At 40.7% G+C, this 26,847-nt stretch overlaps 1 protein-coding gene across 1 annotated transcript in view; it reads right to left on the bottom strand.

Moving 5' to 3' along the window:
- The window catches only part of PTPRM (protein tyrosine phosphatase receptor type M), a 794,802-nt gene that overhangs the window by 240,459 nt on the left and 527,496 nt on the right, over positions 1-26,847 (bottom strand). Inside the window, 3 exon segments of the mRNA XM_032595357.1 lie at positions 17,536-17,610; positions 24,167-24,203; positions 25,277-25,550. Of these exon segments, the coding sequence (XP_032451248.1) occupies positions 17,536-17,610; positions 24,167-24,203; positions 25,277-25,550 (386 nt within the window).

Here is a 26,847-nt window from a genome sequence, read left to right as displayed (position 1 = left end):
GGCGAAATCCCAAGTAATAACTGATATGCCAGTATATGTTCTGACCAAGAGCACCAACCGAGGAAGCTGTTATAATTAATAATAAACCACAATTAATAATTGCATCATTAGCAACACCATAAGTAAATTAGACTGAACATCAATTACATTGCTGAAGTGATGTACTGCTTGAATATTTACTAGGAGTAAATGGAAAAACTCATCAGAGATACTGATAGATGTGCTGAACAGGTGCCATTTATTAACTCTGAGACAAGCGCCAGGCTTACTTACAAAGATTGTTTCTCAGGGATAGTTATTTACTCTCCTAAAGGAAAACAACATGTGGAAGAAAACTCGCATTGCTTCTCATTCCCTTACGAACTACTGTGTATTCTTCCAACTTCATATTCAATGTCTAAAAAAGTTATTCAATGAGATAATCTAGAAGCCTTCTTAATGGAGTGCTATTAAAGTGCATCCTCTCGTGCTCCCTTGAGAACTGATGTACCTGAAGGGCAAATCAGAGAGAGGTGTCCACATATACACCAAGGACAGTGAGGAACAAAGGAACTCCAAATGGCCAGGATGACAAAGGGAGCCTGGCATTTTATTCTATGGCACAGGGAAGAGCAGAATAGGTTATACACTGCTTTGGGCTATTCCTGCTTCAAATAAAGTAGTTGTCTTTGAAAATGTGGTAACGTTTTCATCATTATCATCATCACCATTATTGCCAGTAGCAAGATAATAGCCTGGGTCATGCTGATGCAGTTTATATCCCAAAGATAGGCAAATGGAGAATATCATCTGTGGGGGACTCATTACAAGCCTTGACATATGATAGAATAATAACGTTCCTCTCACGCTCCAGTGCTCCTGGAGACCACAGTATGTGCATGGTGCTCATGTAAATAACACCCTCCGCAGCATCAAGAAATCCATTCATTTTCCCATAAGTTCACATTTGCACCTTTCAGAAGGGCTGCAGCCCTCAAATTTGGGAGTGGCGGTGGCCCAGGTTAATGACCTAGTTCTCTTGAAAGATCAGAGAGCCATAAAACAATCTTCTATTGGGATAAGAGCAAAGCTACCCAAGAAGTTGCTAGCAATGGCCAATTCCTCCTCTTTACCCTGAGCCAGCTTTGTGCAGGTCCTTTCTTTTTTTTTTTTTTTTTTTTTTTTTTTTTTTAATTTTTTTTTTCAACGTTTATTTATTTTTGGGACAGAGAGAGACAGAGCACGAACAGGGGAGGGGCAGAGAGAGAGGGAGACACAGAATCGGAAACAGGCTCCAGGCTCTGAGCCATCAGCCCAGAGCCCGACGCAGGGCTCGAACTCCCAGACCGCGAGATCGTGACCTGGCTGAAGTCGGACGCCCAACCGACTGCGCCACCCAGGCGCCCCTGTGCAGGTCCTTTCTATCTGTCATTGTATTCATTCTCCCAAAACCTACCAAGAAGCTAAGAAAAGTAATCTCTCTGTTATGCAGATAGGGAAGCTGAGATTTAGAGTTTAAGAGATTTGTCCAGGAAACCTGGACTTTGGATTCATTAACTTCTATCTAAAGTAAGTGTAACAGACAAATAAGCAGAAAATAAAACAAATTTTTTCTAAATTATGTGCATTGAAAGCCAGAGTTCCTGGGTGAACCACTCTACTAAAATCCGATACAGAGACTCGTTAGGCCCAGATTCCTGTCGGATATGTTTGAAAACTGCCCTAGGAAATCGTGTGATTTTGAAAATGATCTTGGAATCTAAACCTGAGGGCCCTCAACTCACTGTTCCCCATGAGCTGGTCAAAGGGACGCGTAATTCTTACACCTTTCTCTCACTTGTACTCACTGGGCAGACGAGAGAGGACAAGGACCACTGCAAACCGGAGGTTTATCCTAAGCAGCCCTACTACTGGCATGAAATTTCTTTGAAGTCTGTTGTTCAATATTTTCAAAAAATAAAGATAAAAAAGCATGCAAATGTTGCATTTTACTTCATGACATGTTGATTTTTAACAAAAATATTGTTTTGAATGATTTATCAAGTAAAGTGAGACTCCCTTGGCCCTATATCTTCATGATGTCATAGATTCACATTCGACAAGCACATGAGATGGGAAAGCGGCCAAATACAATTCTGTAAAGGAGAGCAACCTCTCTTCCCCCTGTCCTTAGGACAGCTTTCCTGGAGAGAGAATGGCCACATGGTTAAGAATATGATGGTTACACTAAAGGAGGCTGACCAGGCATGAAAACCAAATGACATAACTGACCTACCTAGACTAGATCCTATAGTGGAGGAGGGAAATGTACAAAGGGCATGTTAGGTTAACTGACAAATGGGAGTAAGAACAGTAAAGTACTGAATTAATGTGAATTCATCAAGTTTATCACTGTACTATGATTACATAATAGAATATGCCTATCCTTAGGAAATATGCACTGAGATATTTAGGAAGTGAAGGGTCATGACATATTCAGTTGTCCTTGAATCCTTCAGAAAAAAAAAAAAAAAACAACTGATGTATGTGCGTGTGTGCAGGCACAAGGCACACACGCATGCAGAGAGAGAGCAAATGATACAGCCAATAGGGTAAAATGTTTATAAGAGGGAAATCTGATAAAGGATATACCAGTATTCTCTGTGATATTTTTATTTTTGCAACTTAAAGTTTGACATCATTTCCAAATAAAAGTAAATGTGTTCTGTGTTTTAAAAAAAAAAAAAGTAAAAGAAAAGAAAAAAGAATATATGGTGGCTAAGCTAGAAATGCCATGTTTGAGTACGAATCAGATTATTACCCAAGATCCTTTCACCTTGGTAATGAAGATGACAATTCTAAAAGTAGCATGAGTATTGGGGTGAGGTGGGGGGGCGGATTTTAACATGTTGGAATTTTAAGAAGCCTCCCTCTCAGGGGTGCCTGCATAGCTCAGTTGATTAGGCCTCTGATTTCGTCTCAGGTCATGATCTTGGTTCAGGTCATGATCTCGGGTTCGTGGGTTCGAGCCCCACATTGGGGTCTGTGCTGACAGCTCAGAGCCTGGAGCCTGCTTTGGATTCTGTATCTCCCTCCCTCTCTGCCCTTCCCCTGCTCGTGCTCTGTCTCTCAAAAATAAATAAACATTTAAAAAAATGAAAAAAATAAAATAAAAAGAGGCCTCCCTCTCAGTCACTAGAGTCGCTGAGGACCCGTCTGGCATTGACTGATACTGTCAAGAGGGCAGATGAAATGAGGCAATCTTGTTGAAGGGACTGTGCTTTTCTCTTTTCACTTGCCCATGACCTGACTGTCCCCTGACTCATTTACAAGGTCAGTAAGCAAGTGAAATAAGAATTCTTCTCTAAAAGGGGAACTTTGTTTATTCTAGATCTATCCTTGATATTTTCTTGATCTGTTGATTCTTCTACATCCTGCTGAGTCCCAGTCATGAAGGAATTTCTGACTCCTTCCCATCCTGATTACGTATATGGGATCATACCCATAAATAGTTAAAAAAAAAAAAGAAAAGAAAAGAAAGTCTCTCACAAATACTAATTATTTTCACAGGATTCTAAAAATACTCATATGAAGGAGACTAGTCTAAAGCCAACCAAAACAGCAGAGCATGCCCTTTGCCTAAAATTTTTGAATGAAATGAAGAGTGTCTTAGACATAAAACTGTCACAATTAATCTTGATGCCTTATATCATAAATGTAGTGACTTTTTTCTTTTTTTTAATTTTTAAAAATGTTTTTCATTTATTTTGGGGGGGGGGGAGGGCGCAGAGAGAGAGGACGACACAAAATCTGAAACAGGCTCAGGCTCTGAGCTGTCAGCAGAGCCTGACGTGGGTCTCGAACTCATGAACCATGAGATTATGACCGGAGCTGAAGCTGGATGCTTAACCGACTGAGTCACCCAGGCGCCCCTGTAGTGACATTTTTTTTTAAAGCAAGGGATGAAATCAGCATGTCATGAAGGAAGTATCTACCAACAAGTAGATACCTCTGAATAGCTACTATGTATCCAGTTCCATGCTGGGCACTAGGGTGAAGAGAATGACCTACAGAAGCAGATAGTGCCATTCAATTTTGATAAATATTTTAAAAATATCCAGGTCCTTTCCACATTTACTACTATCAAGGATGAACTAACTTAATTTTACTATAAAATTTAAATAACATCTTCCCATACTTAAAAAGGTAAGAATAATTTAACGGATAAACATAATATCTTTCACGCAAAAATCTTATTTTTCCCCCACTATGCTGAATCTTTTCCCAAAAACTTGGTTTCTTTTGAGCTTGAAACTTCACTTGCAGCATCCATGTTGGCGATGTTACAATGCACCAGATTAATAGTGAAATTAAAAGGTAGATTTCCCTAAAATATAACATTTTTCAATTTGTGCTTTCAGGCCAGAAAGCTCTATGCCTTAAGCAAATAAAAGTTAATACATTGTTTTATTTCCTTTATCATCCTGCTGATAGAAGGAAAATGCAAAGGATATTTAAAACTGAAGTTCTTTTATACTGAAAACCGTTACACAGAAATTCTTAAGTTTATGTAGCAAAAATGGAAAACAATACTGTTTTGGTGCAATATACATCTTTTAAAATGTATTATTTCTGAAATTAAATTGCTTGACATTGACTCAGTATTTCATTCCCCAAAATGACAAGGAAAAAGGACAGACTGTCCCATGGCAGTCCTGTATCCCCTCACCATTTTCTTGTAACTATACTGTTTTATAGATGAAACTGGCCATAGCAAAATGACAAATATAACACATAAAGAACAAAAAGGGTAATAAATCACCAGTGACACTACAGCCCATTAAAATGCATTCAGCTGGTGTTGCAGAGAATAAAAATTTCCCCTCACTTTACATCCTTTGTAGCTGAAAGGGAAATTTTTAGAATCCTCAAGCAACCCTTTTAAGAGATGCCGAAATTCCAACCAAATTCTCCTCTCGCTAACTTTCTCTGTTGGCCTCCATGGCCAAAATATATAGCGCTGATGCGTCCTTCATTGTTTAAGAAAAATTGCCTAACATGAGGCAGCCTGTGAATTACTAATCACCCATATTGATATGACAATGCGCCTGAAAAATCAGGATATGTAATTAATTGGAAAATGTTTGTTCTAATTCAGTCACTGTTTCCTATAAATAGATTATCAGCTTAAATGAAGAGGTTGGCTATTTTTTTTACGAGGAAGCCTAATGGAGGCATTATCTTCCCTTTATTTTTACCCCAAATTCTCTCAAGATATTTATTCAAAGCTCCGGACACTGAGAAGGACTCTGGTATCATATAGATAGTATGTTTTTAGAGCACAACTGAATACATGCTAACTTACTTCATTACGCATTTATCATTGTTACAAATGGTTCAAGAAACTGGTGGATTTTGTTGACGCAGAATATTAGTCAACTGTTGATGTTGGTTTTAACAAAGATCCTTTGTTGAGAGCAAAGAGTATACATAACACTTCTCTGAATTCTCTGCATCTCTTAACACAGAGGTAATTACACAGCAAGCTTCCCGAGGGACAAAGGAGATCTTCATGTAAGGGATGAATGGGTGACACTTCTCTTCTAAAGTATGGACAGTGAACATGTTTGGAGCAGTGCAGAGCCTATGTCCCTAAAGCTGAATATTTCAATGATGGCAAAGCTGTAACAGTTCCATTGGGATGGACCTGCATGTCTGAACACAGAATGTCTATGTGACCCTGGTCTATGACCATGAACGTCTATGTGACCCTGGTCTATGACCACGAACGTCTACGTGACCACGGGACGTCTATGCGACACGGTCTAGCCCACATCTCCCTGAGTCACAGTTGGGAGCTCCTCTGTGATGCAAATACTATTTTCTTAAAAAAAAAAAGGGGTGTGGAAATCAGTTCACGCCTTTAAGGGAATTTTATCTTCTACAAATGAATTCATTCCATCTGACATTTATAGCTGGTCTCTGAGGGTCTTTCAGGTGCCCAGCACTGAGTGGCAGTTGTGGAAGATACCAAGATAAATGAAATACAGCCCCTGTAGTAGTAGATAAAAAACATTTCTGGACATATTTCCTAGTAGACAAAATGAACTCTCTCCAAGACAACACTTTATGAAATCTAATGACTGAACTCTTAAAAGGGCAAAATATAACTGTCTGCAGCTAACAGTGGTGAGATTTTAATCGGAGTGACCATATATTCAAACAGCATTGCTGAGTTTTATTACCCTTTATGTTCTTTGTCAGTTTTAATTCATACGAATACCCTGGTAAATAGCTCTCAAAAATGAATAAAGTGGATAACTCAGGCAAGAGGCTGAATGAAAGCATTCCATCTCTAAGGTACTTAAAGTGTTCCTCTGATATGTTTGAACCTGTCCCTTAAATTCCCTACAGTGCACTCTTCGATGCTGATCGAGGATCATCAGGACCCCAGAGCTGGCACTTAGGCTGCACCAATTTTCTGGCATTTAGCTCTTCTATTCATGCTCAATCCATTTCTACTCACTATCCTTTTTTCTCTAGGCTGGCAGACATTCCTCCATTTCTTAGAGTTTTACTCCAGTCTTTTGGCCTAATTTCATCTGCCCTCCAACGTTTCTAGTGTGCCTAGCCAGAGGAGCGTGGCCTCTGATTGTCTGTACGACCTGACCGCTCACCACACATTCATCTCACTCTCTGCTCTCCCGCCATGATGGCCTTTTTGGCAATGTTTCAATTTTGGGTCATGCTACCTCTCACCACAGGACCTTTGCACTCACTGTTTCTCTGCCCCAGATTAAGCTCAAGTTCAGTAAACAAACACACCATCTTCAAGCTGCATCCGGTCCTCTGTGCTACTCAGTGCAGCTGAAATGTGATTTTAGTTATGTCTTCATTTTATAAATAGAGAACCTGGGTCCACAGAAGGGCAGATATGTCTACTTGCACTGAGGCCTGTCCCAGCTTATTGCTCCTAAAGATTACCCAAGACCTACTGGCTGGGTCTGACAGGCAGAGGTAGAAAAGTGGGTCAGATGAGGTCTGGGGAGCTGGAAGAAACAGATGATGCTGGTGCGAGTGAGTAGGCCACTCTCGAAAACAATAAAATGAACATTAAAACTTCTTATGGTTCTTGCTAAAATAAATGGTTGGTTAAAATTGTGCTTTTCAAAATGGGTTGAGGGGCACCTGCGTGGCTCAGTAAGTTAAGCATCTCTGACTCAGCTCAAGTCATGATCTGATGTTTGTGGGTTCAAGCTCTGTGCTGTTAGCGAGAGCCTGCTTGGGATTCTCTCTCTCTCTCCTCTCTCTCCTCTCTCTCTCTCCTCTCTCTGCTCCTTCCCCATACACACACATGGCCTTGCTCTCTCTCTCTCTCAAAATAAATAAACATGAAAAAAAAACAAAAATAAAAATGGGTTGAAAAAACTATGGGTTTGTTTTATTTGCAGTATAATGGTCTACAGACTCAAATATATACACATATATATGTGTATATATTCTAAAGAAGACATGAATTTTGCAACTAACATAAAATCAGTCAAGAGTAGCAAAATAAAAAGATTCTAAAATTCGTATCCTCATCAAAATTTTTCAAAATTTACTAATGATTAATGAAAGCTACAGAATGCCTGGGAATAAGTTTAACAAGAAAGGTCACCAACTGTTCAGTCATCTGGTAAATACAGTGGACCACCTGCTAGGTGCCTGTGTGGCTACATTGGGAACAAGACAGAGAGACGAAGCCCTGCCTGCCTGGGCTCCAGGAGGAGACACACAGTCATCAGGGCACTTCAAAAAGAAGCAGAGGGGGCGCCTGAGTGGCTCAGTCGATTGGGTCTCTGACTTCGGCTCAGGTCATGATCTTGCCGTCTGTGGGTTTGAGCCCCACATCAGGCTCTGTGCTGACAGCTCAGAACCTGGAGCCTGCTTCGGATTCTGTGTCTCCCTCTCTCTCTGCCCGTCCCCTGCTCACACTCTGTCTGCCTCTCTCTCAAAAATAAACATTAAAAAATTAAAAATAAAGCCGAGTGATGAGCGGGACAGTGGTCTGGGGGCCAACAAGGCACTGACTTCAAGACGCTGGTCTAGGGAGACTTTGGGGGGAAAATATGTCTACACTGAATCCTGAATGTTGCGAAGAAGCTGAAAATACGAAGACTAGGGGAAGAGTTTCAGCAGAGGGTGGAGGGAGTGCAAACTACCAGAGCAGGATCTGGCATGCTGCTTTGAAGAGAAAGGAGACCAGCACTGAGCATGGGAAGCGACAGAAGATGAGGGCCAGTGTGAGAGGGGCCAGACCACGCGGGACCCTTTGCTGGGCGACAACTTCTGATGTTGATGCTAGTGCAGTAGGAAGCTATCCAAGGGCATTAAGAAGAGAAGTGATGGAAAGGGACTTCAATTTCCAAAAGTCAGTCCGGCTGCCATGTGGCAAATGAGTCAACAGGGAGCCAAGAGAGTAGTTAAGGACACGTTTGCACTGGTCCCGGCTGGTGTGGTGGCCACGAGAAGGTGAGACATCATCGAACCTAGAATACATTTTAGAGGGAGACCTGACAAGGCTGCCCCTTACAGAAAACTCCGAATTTGTATTACCAGTCTTATAACAAGATTTGAAATTGATTGGAGAAATCGATCATATTCCTAAAGTTGTGGTAACACATAGATTGATAAGATTCCAATGAGAAGTTCAGTGGCATTTTTGGAACCCAACTGCCTGGGGTGCACTGGATTATAAATCAGAACACAGCAGATGAAGATGTCTGCCCTTAGGGGGCTTATATTGTAGGAGGGGGAGGAAGACAGAGCATGTAAAGTGAGAAGTGCTGGAAAAAGGAAGAAAGCAAGCAGCCTAAGGGGGGGAAGATTGTATGGAAAGAATGGGGAAAGGTCTCATGGAAGGCTGCAGCATGAAGACGGTTAAGTATTCATGGAAGACCTTGTGGAGAACGTAGATTTGAGCCAGGACTACAGGAGGTAGGGTCAAGTGGATATGTGGGGAAGAATATTCCCAAGCAAGGGGAAACTGGGAGCAAAAGGTCAAGGAAAGGAGCATGGCTGATGTAGCCAAAGAACCACAGGGAGGTCAGGGTAGCTGGTGTGGAATAAGGCAGAGGAAAGAAGGTAGAGAGTGAATCAGAGGAGTGGGGCCATCATTTAAGGCTGTAAGGACTCCAGGCCATTGGAAGGACTGATAAGCAGACAAGGAGGGATGTGAGGGATTCCTGACAAAGAAGATGGAGAGAATGTCAGTTTTATCACATAAGAAACTATCCTAAAAAACCAGTATAATAAAAAAAAGTTATGCTAATAATGTAGGAAGACCCAAAGAGGACCATAACATAGTGCATATACATGTATCGTAATATATGACAATACGGCATTTCACTTCTGTGAGGAAATAATTGTTTATTTAATAATAAGAGCCGGTCTAGCTGTTGTCTATCTGGAAAAGCTAGCCCTCCTCCATTGGCAATACACCACACCATATCGGTGGTAGTTTCTAGACAGATTCAAGAACTAAAATTCAGGTGAATGGCTGAATAATCGAGATGGGATACCTTCTCCAGCAAAACAAAAACCTTGGAGAAATAGAGGAAAATGGGAAACATATTCATTATCTGAAAATGAGAATTTCTTTATGCCAAAAGACACAGTAAAGTCAAAAGAACAGTGATTGCAGGGCGCCTGGGTGGCTCTGCCCAGGCGAAGCGTCGGTTAAGCGTCTGACTTCAGCTCAGGCCATAACCTCACGATGTGTGAGTTCGAGCCCCGCGTCAGGCTCTGTGCGGACAGCTCAGAGCCTGGAGCCTGCTTCAGAGTCTGTGTCCCCCTTTCCACCCAATTCCCCTGCTTGCACTCTGTCTCTCTCCCTCTCAAAAATAAACAAACATTAAAAATATTAAAAAAAAAAAAAAGAACGGTGATTGACAGGAATAAGCATGAACAGATGCAGAAGAAGTGCACATGGCCAGTAAACACAGGCGAAGATAACCAGCTTCAGGAAACGTCAGGAGACGTTAGCGCACCATACAGGAAACATGGCGTGGTAGACATCCAGTGCAGGGGGAGCACTTAGCAGGCACTTAGCGGGAGAATGGGGGAATGAATTGCTACAATTGGGAAGGAAAGGAATATGGCCCTACATATAAAACAAACTTGCCCTTTGACCCATATTTGAGAATCATTATGAAATAAAGTTACAGGGGCCCCCCGGGTGGCTCAGCCAGTTAAGTGTCTGATTTCGGCTCAGGTGGCGATCTCACGGTTTGTGAGTTTGAGCCCTGCGTCGGGCTCTGCGCTGACGGCGTGGAGCTTGCTTGGGATTCTCTCTCCCTCTCTCCCCACCCCTCCTCAGCTCTCTCTCTCTCTCTCTCAAAATAAATAAATACACATTAAAAAAAGCAATAAAGTGACAATGGAAAGAACATGTACAGAGGTTATGTATTCCAGTTTCTGGTGGTTGTTGCTGTGAGTAGGAAAAAATCTAAAAGTGGTGAAAATCTGAAGGCCCATTAACAAGGGACTGGGTGAACAGATCTTCACCTATCCCTACAGAGGAACAACTAGGTAACAGAATGTCCTAGATTGATATATATTGGCCTGAAGGAGAAGCCTAATAAGTGTACTTTACTTAGTAAGTGCAAAATGCAAGTGACAGAGTTAAGTAAATACACGGTAGTGGGAAAAAAAAAATCTGTATATATTGTATATATTTACATAGAGAGAAAGACGGCTATCATGGGCTGGGGATGAGGTCAGTCTAGACTTAGAGTAAACGTTTTCAGTATATCTGAGTTTTTATATGCTTTGTTCACTGACATATCTCAAGAGCCTCACTCAGTGCCTGACATATAGCAGTTACTCAGGAAATACGTGCTCGGTGCATCAGTGAAGGAATAAAAGGGTGTTCATCATTCCCATACTTTAAAACAACGTGTTAAGGTAGAGAAACGATAATAGCTAACATTTACGGAGTGTGTACTAAGCACTTTACTTGTGGACGTAATTCTGACAACTTTACTGTGGGTAAAGCTGTGGCTCCCACTTTACAGATGAGCAAACTGAGGTACAGAGATTCAAAGTAACTTGCCTAAGGTCAATCTGCTGGTAGGCGACACAGCTGAGATGTGAACCCGAGCAGTTTAATTCTTCACTTGCCCAACAGTTATGCTACCCATAATGGTTTAAGAAAAAAAATTTTTTTTTTACATTTTTATTTATTTTTGAGTGACAGAGCACACGTTGGGGAGGGGCAGAGAGAGAATGAGACGCAGAATCCAAAGCAGGCTCCAGGCTCTGAGCTGTCAGCACAGAGCCAGATGCAGGGCTCAAACTCACAAACTGTGAGATCATGACCCGAGCCAAAGTCGGACGCTTAACTGCTGAGCCACCCAGTCGCCCCTATGCATAACGGTTTTTAATAAGTTGCTGCCCAGCCCAGAGGCCTGCATGTGAAGTAGCTCCCTGAGGCTTTCCCGTGGAACCCCACAGAGCACTGTTTGAGAACCACTTGACCAGATAATTTATAAGGTTTCCACCCCTGATGGTCTCCAGCAACCAATTAATGAGCATTTGTGAAACGGGGATTTGAGATTGTCACCTTTTTTTCCATTGTACCTCCCCCCACAGTCACCACCAAACTTAGGTCCTCACTTAGGCTTCCATCTGAGTCAGCCCTTGACTCGAGCTCAAAACCCATAGGCTGAGACATACAGAATTTAGCACCCTCCTTCATTCTTTGTAAAGATGGAGGGACACACTTGTGTTCTGCAAAGATGGTATTTGCCATAGGCCCGCTCCTCAGCGAGAGTCTGAGAAATTTCCTTGGGCTGTTGCTGGTGAACCTCACTTTTGGTTTTTGTTCCTAAGGAAAAGGTGTCCTTCTCTGTGACCCAATAGCTAGGACCCCCAGGGGTAAGGGCAGGCCTAAGTGCCATGGTTGGCAAAGAGCTGCCCGCCCAGGAGAGTGGGCACAGCGATGGGAGGGGAGGCCTGACCAAGCCAGCTTAGGGCTCAGGCTGAGGGAACCGCTGGGTGGGAGCGCTACCATTGCGTGTACAGGGGACATTCACTGATCAGCAGAACATATCAAGGCGGGATTCAACATACCTCTAGTTGAATTAACCTCTGCTGGTTGTCAAATAACACCCGGAAGTATGAAACCAGGAGCCAAGAAAGAAGGCAATGAGATTTTCTCAGGCTGGGGTTAGTGTGATGTGTGGTGGGGACAAGGGAGCAAGGGGCCAGGAGGGCCCAGGTGTCAGTGAGAACCCAACTTAAAGGGCTGCATGGGGTGTCAGGGCTGGGGGTGGGGGAGCAGGTGAGGCCTGAAGGGCTCAGGAGGGAGAGAGGAGAACACGGGGCAAAAAGGGAGAAGTTCAAACAGACACTGAGGTCAGAGGAGCCCAGGGCTCAAGTCACAAAGGCTGGGATCAGAGTTCTGTCCCTGACTTCCCTGCGTATCAGTGCTCTGAGGCCTGTGTACTTGAATCTAATGCCTTTGAGCTTCCTTTTCTCAACTGAAAAGTGTGATGATGTTCTCTCAGGTGGCCATTGTGAGGACTTAGCGAAATAATGCCTGTGGAGGTTTCTAGCACAGGGTCCAAACCACAGGAGCTTCTCTGAATATGCTCAGTTGCTTGACTTCCTCAGCAGGGATCTAGTTCAGTGACTTCCATGTTTTATATTTTACACTAAAAAAAAAAAAAAAACAACAACTCTATTTGCTTTAATTTTTTTTATGTTGTATATATTTTTGAGACAGAAAGAGACAAAGCATGAGCAGGGAAAGGTCCAAGAGAGAGGGAGACACAGAATCCAAAGCAGTCTCCAGGCTCTGAGCAAGCTGTCAGCACAGAGCCCAACGCAGGGCTCGAACCACAAACTGTGAGATCATGACCTGAGCCGAAGTTGGCCGCTTAACTGACTGAGCCACCCAGGCACCCCTAAAACTCTTGCTTTAAGAGCCACATTAGGGAGAAAAAGAAATTCCTTGGGATTTATTTCATGATCGCTTTGCAAAGATTCTCTCTGTGACCAAATTGGCAAAGATGACATTGGCAAAGATTCTCTCTCTGACCAAATGCCAGCCAGGCTCCTCTGAGCCCTTCCTCCCCTAGGCCTCACCTTGGCCTGTAAGACTTGAGCAAACACTGATGGTTTTCTAACTGCTCAAGCTGCATACCTAGGTGACCCATGTCCCTTAAAGTGCCTGCCTGAGAAAACTGAAGGCTTGCCCGAAGAAATGATGGTTTGTTCCAGTGACACCTGAACACAGGGCTCCTGTGTCCCAGCCCTGGGGATGGAGGAGAGGGAAGCAGCTTGACATTGATAAGTGCCAGTTGGTCACCAGATGGGTAGCTCCTGGACCAATACACCCTTCCTGCTTTTTATAATTTTTCACTACACTGACTCTACTGAGCCCCTGCTCACAGCCCCCCTTCATACTCCCTTTAAAATGCCAGCCCCTCAGGGAGCCTGGGTGGCTCAGTTGGTTAAGCGTCCGACTCTTGATTTCCACTCAGGTCATGATCTCATGGTTCATAAGTTTGAGCCCCACTTCAGCTCTGCACTGACAGAACGGAGCCTGTTTGGCATTCTCTCTCCCTCTCTCTCTCTCTCTCTCTCTCTGCCTCTCTTCTCCTTGCTCCCCCCTCGACTCTCTCTCTGTCTCTCAAAATAAATAAACTTAAAAAAAAAAGTCAGTCCACTCTGCACAAATCAAAATGGAGCCCACCTCTATCCCCTATAGTCCGGAGTTACTGAATAAATCTGTTTTTACAGCTTTAATGTCCAGCTGTATTTATCTTTGACAATACAGATATGCTACATATATCTTTTTAAAACTTGGAACTTTGTGGGAATAGTCTTTGGCTAGTTATCTATTTTTTTTTTAGTACTAATTATATCTAGCAAGTAATTCTACATGCTCTGATATATCTGATTTGTACTTGAATCCCAGAAGCCACTTTGTTTATAAATATTCTAGGATACAGATCTTATCATATTAGATGTATGGGTTAACCAAATGGGATGATAAAAAATTTGTTTAAGGAAAACATTCTCCATAGCATTTCAGAGCTAGCTGGGTTATTAAATCATAAACAGAAATATCTTAATATAAAATAAACAGCCTAGAGATATTTATAAAATTAACTAAAAAATCTCAAAGAGAAATTTCTAGCATGTACAGCTTTTAATTTTCTTCCTAAAGCACTTCTATTATTACAGACAATTAATCACATAGTAAAGGGAACAAAGTAGAAACCAGAACCATTTCCAATTTCTAGAACTTTTTCTATGTGCACTCTTTAGAGTGCTTTTGAGGTAGATGGGACCTTTATTCCAGTTATATATCATTTCCTTTCATAATCTCCTATATCCAGTGGTTTAATAAAGCATTTTTTAAAATCTGTGGGTTGCAACCCAATAGTGGGACATGAAATCAGTTTAGTAGGTAGTGACTGGAATTTTTTAAAGAATGAAATAGAATGAAATGGAACAGAATGGAACGAATCAGAGAGCGTCTTATTCAGCATGTAGTCTTGGCAGTGAGGTTTCCAATGCTTTCTCTTCAGTTAACTTCTGTGTATGTGTATGTTGTATATTGGATAATGATGTAGTTCACCGTTGATTGAAGACAAAAAATTTCAGAAACACTCCCCAGTGCAATGACAGGCCTGCCCATCAGACACACCAGCATTCTGCAGCCTGATCTGCCTTCGTTCAGTGAATCAGATCAGCTAGTATTCACGAGCATTTTGCTGTGTCCGGAGGTCCTGGCATGGACACCAGGTCACCAGGATGCTTGTTTACTTTGGTGTTAGACGAGCGAGTGAGGTCCCATCTGGGCCAAGGAAAGCCCAAGCGGCATGTGCCACATTCTGGGACAAAGGAACTATGCTGCGGAGGACAATCTCATCAGAGCTTCCTAGTGTAAGTACAGCCTTGAACAGCACTTGTAGGAGTAGGAGGTCAGCACAATTAAAACAAAATGAACAAAAACACTGCTGACGGCACTTCACAATGTATCCCTCATGCATCTCCTGTTGGCTTCTGGAAGGCACCATATTGATCTAATAAACAAAACCACAACTGGCCAATCGGTCACAGATGTGCAATGTTCAGAATCGTCCCACTGACCATTTCCTAAGCTGCTGCACATGATGAGAAAGGTTTTGAAATACATGTCCTGTCTGCCCATTAGTTACCAAACTATTGTCCTTTCCTAACTGCTAAATGACCAGCATGATAGTGATTTTTCATTCCTAAGAACATGTGGGTACGTAGGTTTTGATGTGACTGATGCAAAATGCCTGATGCCAAGAGCCTGGGCAACCACACAAAGTAAAACTCTTTATAAGACTTAGTAGATCTATATCTTGGCACACAGAGGGTGCTCAATAAATGTCAGCTAAGTGATTGAATGCATTAAGTCTCAAGCTTGCAGTATGACTCATGAATAAATCTATTAAAAAAGACAGTGTTACTGCTATCACAGTTGATGGCTGATGCAAATGGAAAATGCAAAAGAAATATTACTTGATTTTGAATTTATCTGGGTAAGATTACCCATCATTAAAACAAGCAGTAAATACTAAAAAAAGATCAGGAGTAGTTTTTTGGGTTTTTTTTTTTTTTTGAGGCTTATTCTAACACTCCATCATTTTAATCCCTAATAAACCAAAGTAAATGATGGAGATCGCCTGCAGCCCTTAAAAGAATGGCGGCCATACACTCGAGCAATGTATGTGTCCTTCACAGACTAGTTCCCAAATAACAAGATACCCGGGATCTGAAAGCACCATGAAGGAGGCTGATTTATGAGCTATCTTCTTACTTATGCAAGTTTTGGAGAGAAATCTATGTTCAGAAGTTTCACTTACTTCACTGCCTAGTAAACAGCATGCTTAATATGAAGGTTGTAGATACAGCTAAAGCCTTAGAAGGGGGCTATTGAACTACATTGCCCATAAGCACTTGTTTTCAGATAGTGGGGCCATTTTTATTGGTTTGCTACAACCATAGGGCCAGTTCAGATTCAGCTGGTAGTCAGACTTGAAGGTTACTTTCAAGATGGACACCTAACCCGACCATGGGCCATGGGCCAGTCCTTAAATACGAAGGTTTTAAAACAGAGGACTTAAGAAAGATGCTACACTACTCCGTAAGTACTTCTGTTGGGAAGAGAACTTCAGAAGTTCAGGATAAGAAAGGGTCTGTAACAAGCAGAACTTCAACCCGTAAAAGAAATATGCTTAGAAGAACCTTGAAAACAAAGAGAAGCAGAACTATCAATAATAACCTTATAGCTTTTAGGCCCCGAAACAGAGGACTGAAAATATGTGTGGAATTCCAGTAGGGAAAGAAGTAGAATTAGCCTCCATTTCATTACCTTCCAAAAATCAGTCTGTAAATTTGCTGAGTCTCAGTTGCTTTTATTTTTCCAAAATAACAAGCTCACAGGACAACGTAAACATTTGTGAATTCTTACCATGAGTTGAGCTATACTTTTTTATTTTCTTAAATGTTAGAGTATATTCCCTTGTTTCATACACTCAAAACAATTGCTGGAGTGGAAATTCTATGGAAAACAGCTGAGTTTTAACCATGCCTATACTACATGCCATAAACTACAATGTTGATGATGTCTCTGAAACCAGAATTTGAATCCTGCCCACGCAATTATGTTAGAAATCTTGACAATGGTTTGCTTTTACTGCAGGACAAAAATTTGTCTCCTGGGGTTCTCTGACCACTCACCTTCCATCTGGAGTCATTTACTGGACTCTTTTCCTATAGGAGTTTATGCTGATGTCCATACACCTTTAGAGAGAGTACGGAACGGACAAGCTAATTTCTCTTGGCTACGTTCTCTTTCTGTGTGCTGCTTCTTCTATATAGAAGCACACAGTTTAACTCCATGACTCTAAGCCATTCGATTTTCTAAAAACTTCCCTAAATTATTCAATGCATTTGACTGGCAGAGGTACCACTGCTCTATATAAACACTTCGAAACAAGGCTCTATAAGGAATGTAGACAGCTCTGCTCCAGTTGTACGTACACGCAAAGCTGTTTGAACAGCGTCACCCCAAACGGCTCTGGGTGGCTTCATCTCAGGACTGTGTATGGCTCCGTGCGCGTGCACACGAGACCCTACGAGGTGGGAAGTAAAGCTCGCTCACCCTGACACCACAGGGCCTTTCTAGGTGAATCTGCATAACTGGGCATACATCTTTATGTACTCTGATGGAAATCCTGTTTGATGGCATTGCTATCGCAAGTCCAGCAAATTTCATTCTGTACAACATTAGGCTGGAAAGGAACACACCGACAGACAAACACACAATGAGAACATGCAGTGGCGTTGTGCTTAATGCATGGGTATCAATGTGCACACACAGAAGAGGCCAAGCACATCACTTCATTTAATGCGGGCACAGGTCTGTACCAAGAGCCTGACACATTGTAAACAAGCCTTAAGCAGAGGAGGAAATGTAGAGGGGAAACAAAGCTGAGAAAAATGAGCAGGAAATGGGCAAGATGACTCATCTATACTTGAACATCTGACCTGTCAGCTGGTCGTCGCCTGCGGCAGGGGCGATGCGAATGTAAGGTGTTGTAAGCTGAGTCACGATTATCGCAGCTATGGCAAAGGAAGATTCCCAGGTCAGCATGCATGAGGGAAGAAAAAGCCAGACTGAAGCTAGGCTAGCAAGGAGAATCTCGATCAGTATATCACATTGTCTCAACTTTGTTTCCAAAAACAACAAAAAGAGAAGAAAAGAAAAAAGAAAAAAAAAAAAAAACATAGCAAAGTGTTGAATTTTCTGGATTCTTTTCCCTTAAACAAGTTTTTGTCAGGCAGTTAGATTTCTAACTATGACACAGTTGCAAGCTTTGGCTGATATTTTGGGTAGGTCAACCGAAGATGTGGGGGGGGGGGCGGGAAGTAAAAACAAAACATACGTTCTAAATAAGGCTCTAGACTGAACAGTGTTTCCAAGTGCTGTTGAGTGTGGTGTATAAGTGATTCGCTGCTAATTCTGATGATCCAAACTTTAGGCTTTTAAAATTTATTAGGTTACTTGAAATTCTGCTGCTGAAGTCACAATATTTTCTCTTCTTGCTAAAATCACCTTTGTGGAGAACATGATCTTCTTTCATTAGAGACATTTTTCTACAGAGGGATTTCTCTGATAACTAAATTTCGCGGAGAATGTTTCCATTTAGGAACCTTATTTTGTCACATTAAGGGACTGGGGAAAAATGCACCTCAAAGCATTGGTCGGTTCAAAAACCAAAAACTAGTAACTGCCTTTGCTGTAGTCGTCATGGTTAACATGTGACCACAGACACGATTAAGATTCTGGAGGCAGACCAGTCGAGCTTCTTGGTTTGGCTGCACAGCTCAGCAGTTGTGTTTAAATGGTTAACATTCATGACACACAGATATCGGGGAAAAAAATAGAAAATTAAAACGTCAGTTCTAACATGATACAGCTGGAAAATGATGCAAAGAAAAAATATTGGAAAATTAAGGACAGGCTTACATGAAAGATTACTAATTTACATGGAACAGCCTGGGTGCTATTAGAAATGTGGCAGCGAGTAAGGAAAATAGATCATCTACCATCTGCAGACAATTAAACCCAAAACTGCTGCTGCATAATATTTTGAAATATCCCTCTGCACCATTCAAACGGTGCTGCTTCTTGTAACTAGACAATTGTAGCAACTGGGTTCAAGAGTGGGATAATCGTCTTTCACACGTTATTAATGAAAACTTTCTAGTCTTGCTAAGTGAGATGAATAAACTACCAGTTGGGTCAGAAAGTGGAGAAACCCCAGGGTACTACGGAGATAATTTTCTCGATAGGATAGAGTATGCAGTTTTGCATACTGAGATGGCACACTGTAAACAGTAAAATGTTATTTCTAAGCCTTGTTACAGGGTCGGTACCAAGTTTATACATAAAACATTTGCTGGGTCACAGACTGTTGTTCAACCAAAGTTCCTGTGTGGTGTTCTGCTACTCACAGGAGAATGTGACCTACTCTGCTTTTTGAGAAAAAACTATATTGTCTTATCAGAAACAGAGCACCTATCCAATACTGAAAAAGGTAAACAACATGGATGCAAAGTTACTTGAAAATGGCGAGGTTGGGCAGCCATGTCTTCACAACTAAATGAAGGGCAAATTGCAGTCAGAGGCTCAAAGTCCCCCATAGAAAAAGTACATGATAGGTATCAGGAGGGATTTTTATATGATCTCTAGGTTCTGCATGGTAAAGTGTCCATTTGTGACTATTATTTTTAGTTACAAGGACAAAACTTGAGTCTGCTACAAATTTCCTTAAAATAGGAGTCAGCCAGGCCACCGCCTACTTTTGCAAATAAAGTTTTATTGGAACACAGTCAGTCTTAATTGTGCACACATCACCCACGGCTGCTCTTGCACAGCAATGGTAGAGCTGAGTAGTTGTGGCAGAAATCACATGGCTCACAGAGCCTAACATATTTACCATCTTCCCTTTACATAAAAATTTGCCACCCTCTGTCTTAAAAGGTCAATTACATTGTATTATGAAAGAGAATATTGAGAAATTTGGTAAAATAAAGTCAGATATTCCAATCCTATGCTATGAAGACAGTATCTAATAGTTGATAAATTCAGGGTCTCTTTTGGGTCCAAAAGTATGTATGGAAGAGTAAAAAGTATATCAGACTTACAAAGTACCATTTCAGTTGCATGCAGTGGGGTCTTGTGGAATCTGATGAACCAGTATTTACCAAACTCTTTTGCGTGACTTTCGTGTTCCTTGGAAAATTGAGTTTGGGTCAAATATTTGGGAAACATAGCGTTGAACAAAGTTAAACAGGTTTCTTTTCCTTGGTAACTTCTCAGGGGCCTGGCTATATTCATGATGTATATTAGGAAGACCATTTCAGATCAAGCAAAGAAAATACTTTCTCTCTAAAATGTTGAATGACAAATGTTGATCATATCTATATTTCTATTTCTAAATCCACAGCTAAATGATAGCAGATTTGCATAGATGAGTGGTCTTACTATATAATTTGTTTTCTCGTGTATTGAATATGAACAATTAAAAGGAATCTTAATTAGCTGTGCATGTCAACATTCTTTTCAGCTTTTTTATCGGTGTGCTTTCGTTCTGTGAGCATTGTGGCCTAGAAACGATGGTATTTCTTTGAACAAAACCGTGAACAGGAAAACAGTGTAGAGAAACTTCTCAAAGAGCCTAGTGATTAAAAAAAGAAACATTCAAATTTCTGAGTCTAGTTAGAAACTGTATTGGGACAATGGAAGTCCTTCAAAGTTTTCTGAAGGTCTTCCAGCAAAGTATATGCACATTGGAGTACAAATGTAAGTTAAATAAATTACTGAGCTTAAAAACAGTGAAGCGTATTTTGCACAAAAAATTCACCTTAAAATATGACACTAGAATAATAGTTTGTATTCTTTCTGTTTAAGACTTACAGTGTAACTCCTATAATGCTTTTGGAAAGAATTTAGCATGTGTTTTCATGAGGTTTTTGTTTTGATTTCTAGTTACCCTACCGTCAGCCAAATCATAGCAAAGAAAGGAATAAGTACACACATCTGACTCCAGCCCCCATGCACTAAAAACAAACAAACAACAACAACAAAAAAAACCCCAAACGTTTACGAACTCAAAATCCTCAAAAACTTAAAAGTGATATATTTATGTACCTAAGAAGTCTCACAGATTATACTATGCCTAACTTTTAGTAGGAGCTCACAAATGTTTTAAAATGAATGTGTAACAAGGAAGATGCCAAATGACTACACTGTCTAGGAGAAAGATTACTGGCATCGTGTTATGGAAAATATTATTGTATGGAAGATCGATGCAAAATATGCCATTTAAATTGATTATTGTATCAATTAGAAAGAATGTGCCTCATTTAATATGAGAAATCTAATTTACTAACAAGAAAGGTTTTGATATTTTAGTGTATCCTGTCCATTTAGAATTGATAATCAACAAGGCCTTCCAGAACTAGCATAAAAGGAGTTTTAGCCCTTCTACTGACCGCGAGGCAGCCGTTAGGTATGCAAAAGTCAAAGAAAACCCATATACTAACTGCTAAGACACAGTCGGACCAGGTGGTCTTGAAAAGAATCCAACTATAAAAATGTGAATGTGATTAAAAATCAAAATAAAACTAAGAGGATCTAAAAACAGTTAAAAGCTATTCTGTTAACTCCACCACACAGGTTGAGGGTAACATCCAAACATTATGCATATCCTATAGCTGTATGGTGTCTTTATCTTTTAACTGAAGAGACAGAATATTCTGTGATGAGTTTGCCTATAGCCAACAATCAAAATACAGTCACATATACCTATGAGGAATCTAGATATATAAATGAAAGGATACAGGAAAATACAGGCAATCCCCCACACATTTGGAGATAGGTAAGAACATACCTTAGGTTTTCCCCCCATGTCTAATTTTTATAAGGCTTTATATTAGTGTCAAAATATACCCTTGGAATAGGATTAAAATAATCACAACATTAAATTTATAAAGAGTATGAAATATATCTTTAAGAGACATACCCATACTTGAAATTACAAACTAGCTTCCTGTGAAAACAAATCCACCTCCATACTTTCTCTATAAAGATACTTGTCAACAGTTGTTTCATGAGAACATCAACATCTCTGTAAATTCAAAACGCTGCTTAGGAGTGTGGCTTCGTGCCTGAAAATGCAATTAAGCCACCACACTGTCAGCAATATGTGGCCAAAACACAGAAAGTTTGAACTTTTTTCAATTGCAAGCATCCTTCCTGCAGGGTACCAATAAAGTTATCAGAACTGCCTATTTCTCTGTTTTGACTACGTAGTCAAGATAGAATGGCTTCCTGCACCACTGAAAGAGCTTTTAGCATGAATAAAGAAAAATTATCTGACTGTAGCAGTGGTGAAACATTAGACTGCGCTATAAAGGAAGTTCACTGAATCTGTACACGTAGAACATAATAGAATAAAATAAGACCAGACAGTGCAGATTTAACCTGCAAGGAGAATATCTCCCAAGGTTACCTCCTATACTATGCTTTTACGAATGGAAGGACAATGTTACATAATGACTATTAACACTGGTTTCCCTCTTTCCCCAATAGAGTTTATTTGGATAGAGTTTGTGGCTAAATGAACGTTTGCAAATGACTTAGAAAATATGAGTGGGGAATATTCAGTCAATCAGGTCATCCGATTGCCTAATCATCCTTTGGTGAATTGAAAAACAAATTACAATATTGATTAAATCTAGCTGATGGAAGAAAATGATCCAAATCACCATCTAATTCAATCTATTGTGAAAACAGCCAACGTCAGATTTCCATATCTACGAGGGTGTTATTTATATAATTATTTAGCTATGTAAATGAACGTGATGACAAATTTCATTGCTTTCAGAGTGAATTAGGCAGGGACTCAATTTTAATAAAGGGGAGAGCAGATACTTATACAATGCAATACTATAGTTGGTCTGAGGATCTGCTGGGTGAAAAGCCGTGAAATACAGAGGAAACACTGTGGGTAGGAGTTCAAAGGTTCGGGATTAAGCCTTGACCCACAGATTATCAGCTGAGTGACCCTGGTAAGTCAATTCACCTCTAAAAATATGCATTTTCTTCATTTAAGAAATAAAAGCAGAAATACCTGCCTCCTTTCTCACAGTAATGTTGAAGAACTAGGTGAGACAGGTATGAAAGTGCTTTCAAACATTTTAGCTGTGATTTCAGTGGAAGGCATTATAAATTAGGCACTGCGGAAGCGGATTTACTCTTTCAGACCTTGAGGGTAAGGCGAATTCAGTACAACAACTGGAGCACGGGTGGTGGTCTGGATGGAGGCCTAAGAGCATTGATACCTCATTCAAGGGCTTCATAATCCTTAGTAATTAATAGCTAAGATCGTATTACAGTTTATGAAATACACCAATCTCTGTAATTTCATTTATTGTTAATTTATCCCTAGAAATAAAGGCACTTAATCAAGACAAATATGATACTACAAAACCTAATGTTTCAAAATCAAGACAAATAGATTCTTAGAACTAGAACATGAGCCCATGAGCACCTGGCAGTGTTTGGCACAGACCATGAAACCAAGAAATATTTGTGGAGCTAACGGAATAAAAAGGTCCTGGATCTTCATGAAATTAGAATTCAATGTGAACTTTCAACATGCAGATGGATGTCCATGATATATCAAACTATACTCCCTGCAAGGGAAACAATGAAATAACAAGGTATTTCTACCCAACAGAACTCAGGTGACTGTCTCTGGCCTGACTACATCTAGTGTGACAGACCCAAGGATGCCTTCGTGCCATCATTTCTAAATTGAGTCACACATGATAAGTTCATGGTCATGGGTCACTTGTGATGGTCTGAGAGGGTATACTTAACTACAGGTGTTAATTTATAATGCCTCATTTTAATGTGGGATTTTATATGTCTCAAAGCATTGTCTCATACATTTCCCATGCCCTGGTTAAGATCACACTCCAAGGTGAACAAGATGACATCACAGCTCGTGATACATACATACATACAACCATACTTGGTTCTTTAGGAGGCTGTGTGTGGTGAGCTTATGACGGTTCAACCCCAGCCACTTCTACATCTTGTCCTTGATCACATTTTCCCAGGATTTTAACCAGGCCTGGGAAACAGAAATTCCACTAAAATCACCCAGTTACTGGGTTTAATTGCCCCGTGTTCCGTGAAAAAAGCCCATGCAGACTCCATTTGGGAGAGCTCTTATCACTAGGTACTTGCTTAAAAACAGCAGGCAGTATTTTCCTACTTTGCATACGAAGATTCATTAGTCACAGGACTACTGCATATGCTACTATGGTTTAAAAAACATGTACTGAAAGCACATAAACATTAATTTTATTTTAAAGAATTTTGAAAAGGCTAACCACTGAAAACTCCTTGGAACGCAGTAACACGACTCCTTATTTAAAAAAAGTATTGGCATGAAATAGTATTAACTGCTAAGACTCTAATACATGCACCCACAGATAGACACGCTTATTTCAACGAAGTTAACCTTACAAGAAGTTCTGAAACACCATCTAAAAATTTAAAGGACATAAACTGGGAGAGCATCCCACAATTTCAACCTACCTTTTGTGGCCACTCGGACACAGTCTATTTTGGTTTCCTGTGTCAAATAAAGAGGGGGGAAAATTACTATTTGTGCTTTATTTAAAACAAATAAAAATATCTGTAGTTCTATTTAAATGCTGATAAGAAAAGAGCTCATTGTTCCGAGTGTGGTGTTAATCACACAATGATGAATTGCACTTAGATACATGCTCACACGATGATTACTCCTTGTACCATGCTCAGATACATTTTCTGGCTCTGGAGCTGGTGGCCATGGGCATTTCTGAAGCGGGTGACAAATGAGGGGCTACACACACAATGTCTCTGCCTGGGGGCCCTGTCTTCTCCAGACCCTTGCTCACTCTGTGCAGATACTACTGGAGAAGAACTCTGGGTCCTGGATTTCCCCCCTTTTCACTGGCAAAAGTCAAGTCAATGATACTTAGACCCATGCTGTGAAGGAGGGAAACCATCATGGTGTCCAGAAAACTCCCATTTCTTTCTAAGGAGATTTTAATATCTTACCAGAGTTCTGGGTCGGTTTGAACAGAAAGGGGGAAAGAATTCAGGAACGACTCCATAGTTTTTATTTTGCTTTCATCTAATCTTTCTAAAGCTGCTTTCTCTCTCTCTCTCTCTCTCTCTCTCTCTCTCTCTCTCTCTGTCTCAAAAAAAAAAAAAGATACCTAATTTAGTTACAGCTATAGGAAGCATAAACTCTTCTGAAACCAAAGAAATGGGACAGAATATGCTAGAAAGACAGATGTTGTGTATCTCACAAAATTTTAAATGAGCTGAATGTATGTGTTGTAGCTATACTACTTCCCTGTAAAATAGTAAGCGAAGCAGAATTGCTAGCCAACTTTTGGTACCAAGTAAAAACTGAAAATAAAAACCATCATGCTGACAACATATTCTCCCTACCAAAACAAATACCAATTTATTCATTTCTTTCCATAAATTTCTCTAGGTGAAAATAAGTTTACAAAGAAAAAAAACCACGTACATTTGTTCCAAGTAAACACACACACAAAAGCATGACTTTATTTCTTACCACTATCGTCCTTAATCTATGTTCCCATTAATAACCCTAAATAGCCTAGGTAAACAGCCAGCTATAAAACTTACCCCATTGGCTCTACTAGCAGCTTGGAAATAAATTCTGTAGCTTTTATGGGGGAGAAGGGGAGTGTTCCAGTATCCGTTGTATGTCTTATTATCACCAATAGTAAAAGGCTGAGCAGCTTGGAGACTGTTTGCTGGGAATTCTGCAGCAAAGTAATACTGTGAGTTCAGAATTGATGCATTCTGGAAGTGAATTGGCACGGGGTAACACTTTAAGATTTCAGTTGTCTTTTTAGTTCTTCGAGGTCGTTCTTCCTCAACAACTACTTGATAGACACTAGGGAGGAAAAAAAGTATTGTCAGTGATATTTTATGATGATTGAGCTGATTCCCTTTGATTTCAACTGCATGGACCCGCAGGATATCCAAAATAAAGAATGCACTGGATTTAGTCAGTAAGAAGTACTAAGTACATAACAGATCCTCCCTTAACACTTGCTCAATGAAAGAGAAGGAAGGGGCTTAATATTCTCCCACAGAACTCTCTCACCCCAGGGGCGCCTGGATGGCTCGGTCAGTTGAGCGTCTGACTCTTGATTTCGGCTCAGGTCAAGATCCCAGGGTGGTGGGATTGAGCCCCACATCGGGCTCCGCGCTGGGTGTAGAGCCTGCTTAAGATTCTCTCTCTCTCTCTCTCTCTCTCTGTCTCTCTCTCTCTCTCTGTCTCTCTCCCTCTACCCCTCCGCTGCTTGTGAGCATGCTTTCTCTCTCAAAAATAAAAAAGTTAAAAATCTTAAAAAAAATAGCTCTCTCACCCCCAATAATACAATGTGGTTGAGGGGAAACAAAGTTCACCAAAACTACAATTTATACACATGTATAACAATCTCTGCTATTTATGTGAGGCAGACACTAAAATAATGTTTTTCTCACATGTAACTGAAGATGAATTTATAGAAAATTAACTCAGTTTACCTAACAAATGAAATTATATTAACTGTAAGTTTATTTTTAAAAAGGCAATGTAGGGGCGCCTGGGTGGCTCAGTCGGTTGAGCATCTGACTTCAGCTCAGGTTATGATCTCATGCTTCGTGAGTTCGAGCCACATGCAGGGCTCTGTGCTGATAGCTCAGAGCCTGCTTCGGATTCTGTGTCTCCCTCTCCCTCTGCCCCTCCCCTGCTCTAGCTCGTTTTTGCGCGCGCTCTCTCTCTCTCAAAACCAAGTAAACATTAAAAAATTTAAAAAAAAATTAAAAAGGCAACGTATTATTTTCTTCAATGACATCTGAAGGAATGCATGTGACATTTTAACAAGTCACAAAACACAGTATATAACGATTCACGTTAAGCAAGGTTTAATGACCCATATTCTCCTACATTCTTTTGCCCCTCACCATATCAGAGCAGTGGAAAGAGAGGACATAAGAAGATCTGAGAAAACAGACTGGAATTTTAGATGCCAAGGCCTTGGATCCTGAACTGGGTTATTTGAATTACATATAAAGATTAGATGGGGATGGCATCCTCTGTAGATGCCTGTATGGACAGGAGTTCCAGCACCTACCCGCCTTCCTCCCTGCCCCCTACCAATGTCTGAATTTCGAAGTAACCACAGGAGAATGAGACCAACTTT

This window comes from Lynx canadensis, chromosome D3 (assembly GCF_007474595.2).
Source record: "Lynx canadensis isolate LIC74 chromosome D3, mLynCan4.pri.v2, whole genome shotgun sequence".
Taxonomy (NCBI): Eukaryota; Metazoa; Chordata; class Mammalia; order Carnivora; family Felidae; genus Lynx; species Lynx canadensis.
The sequence above is the reverse complement of the archived record's forward strand: the minus strand, read 5'-3'. Positions and strand labels throughout refer to the sequence as shown.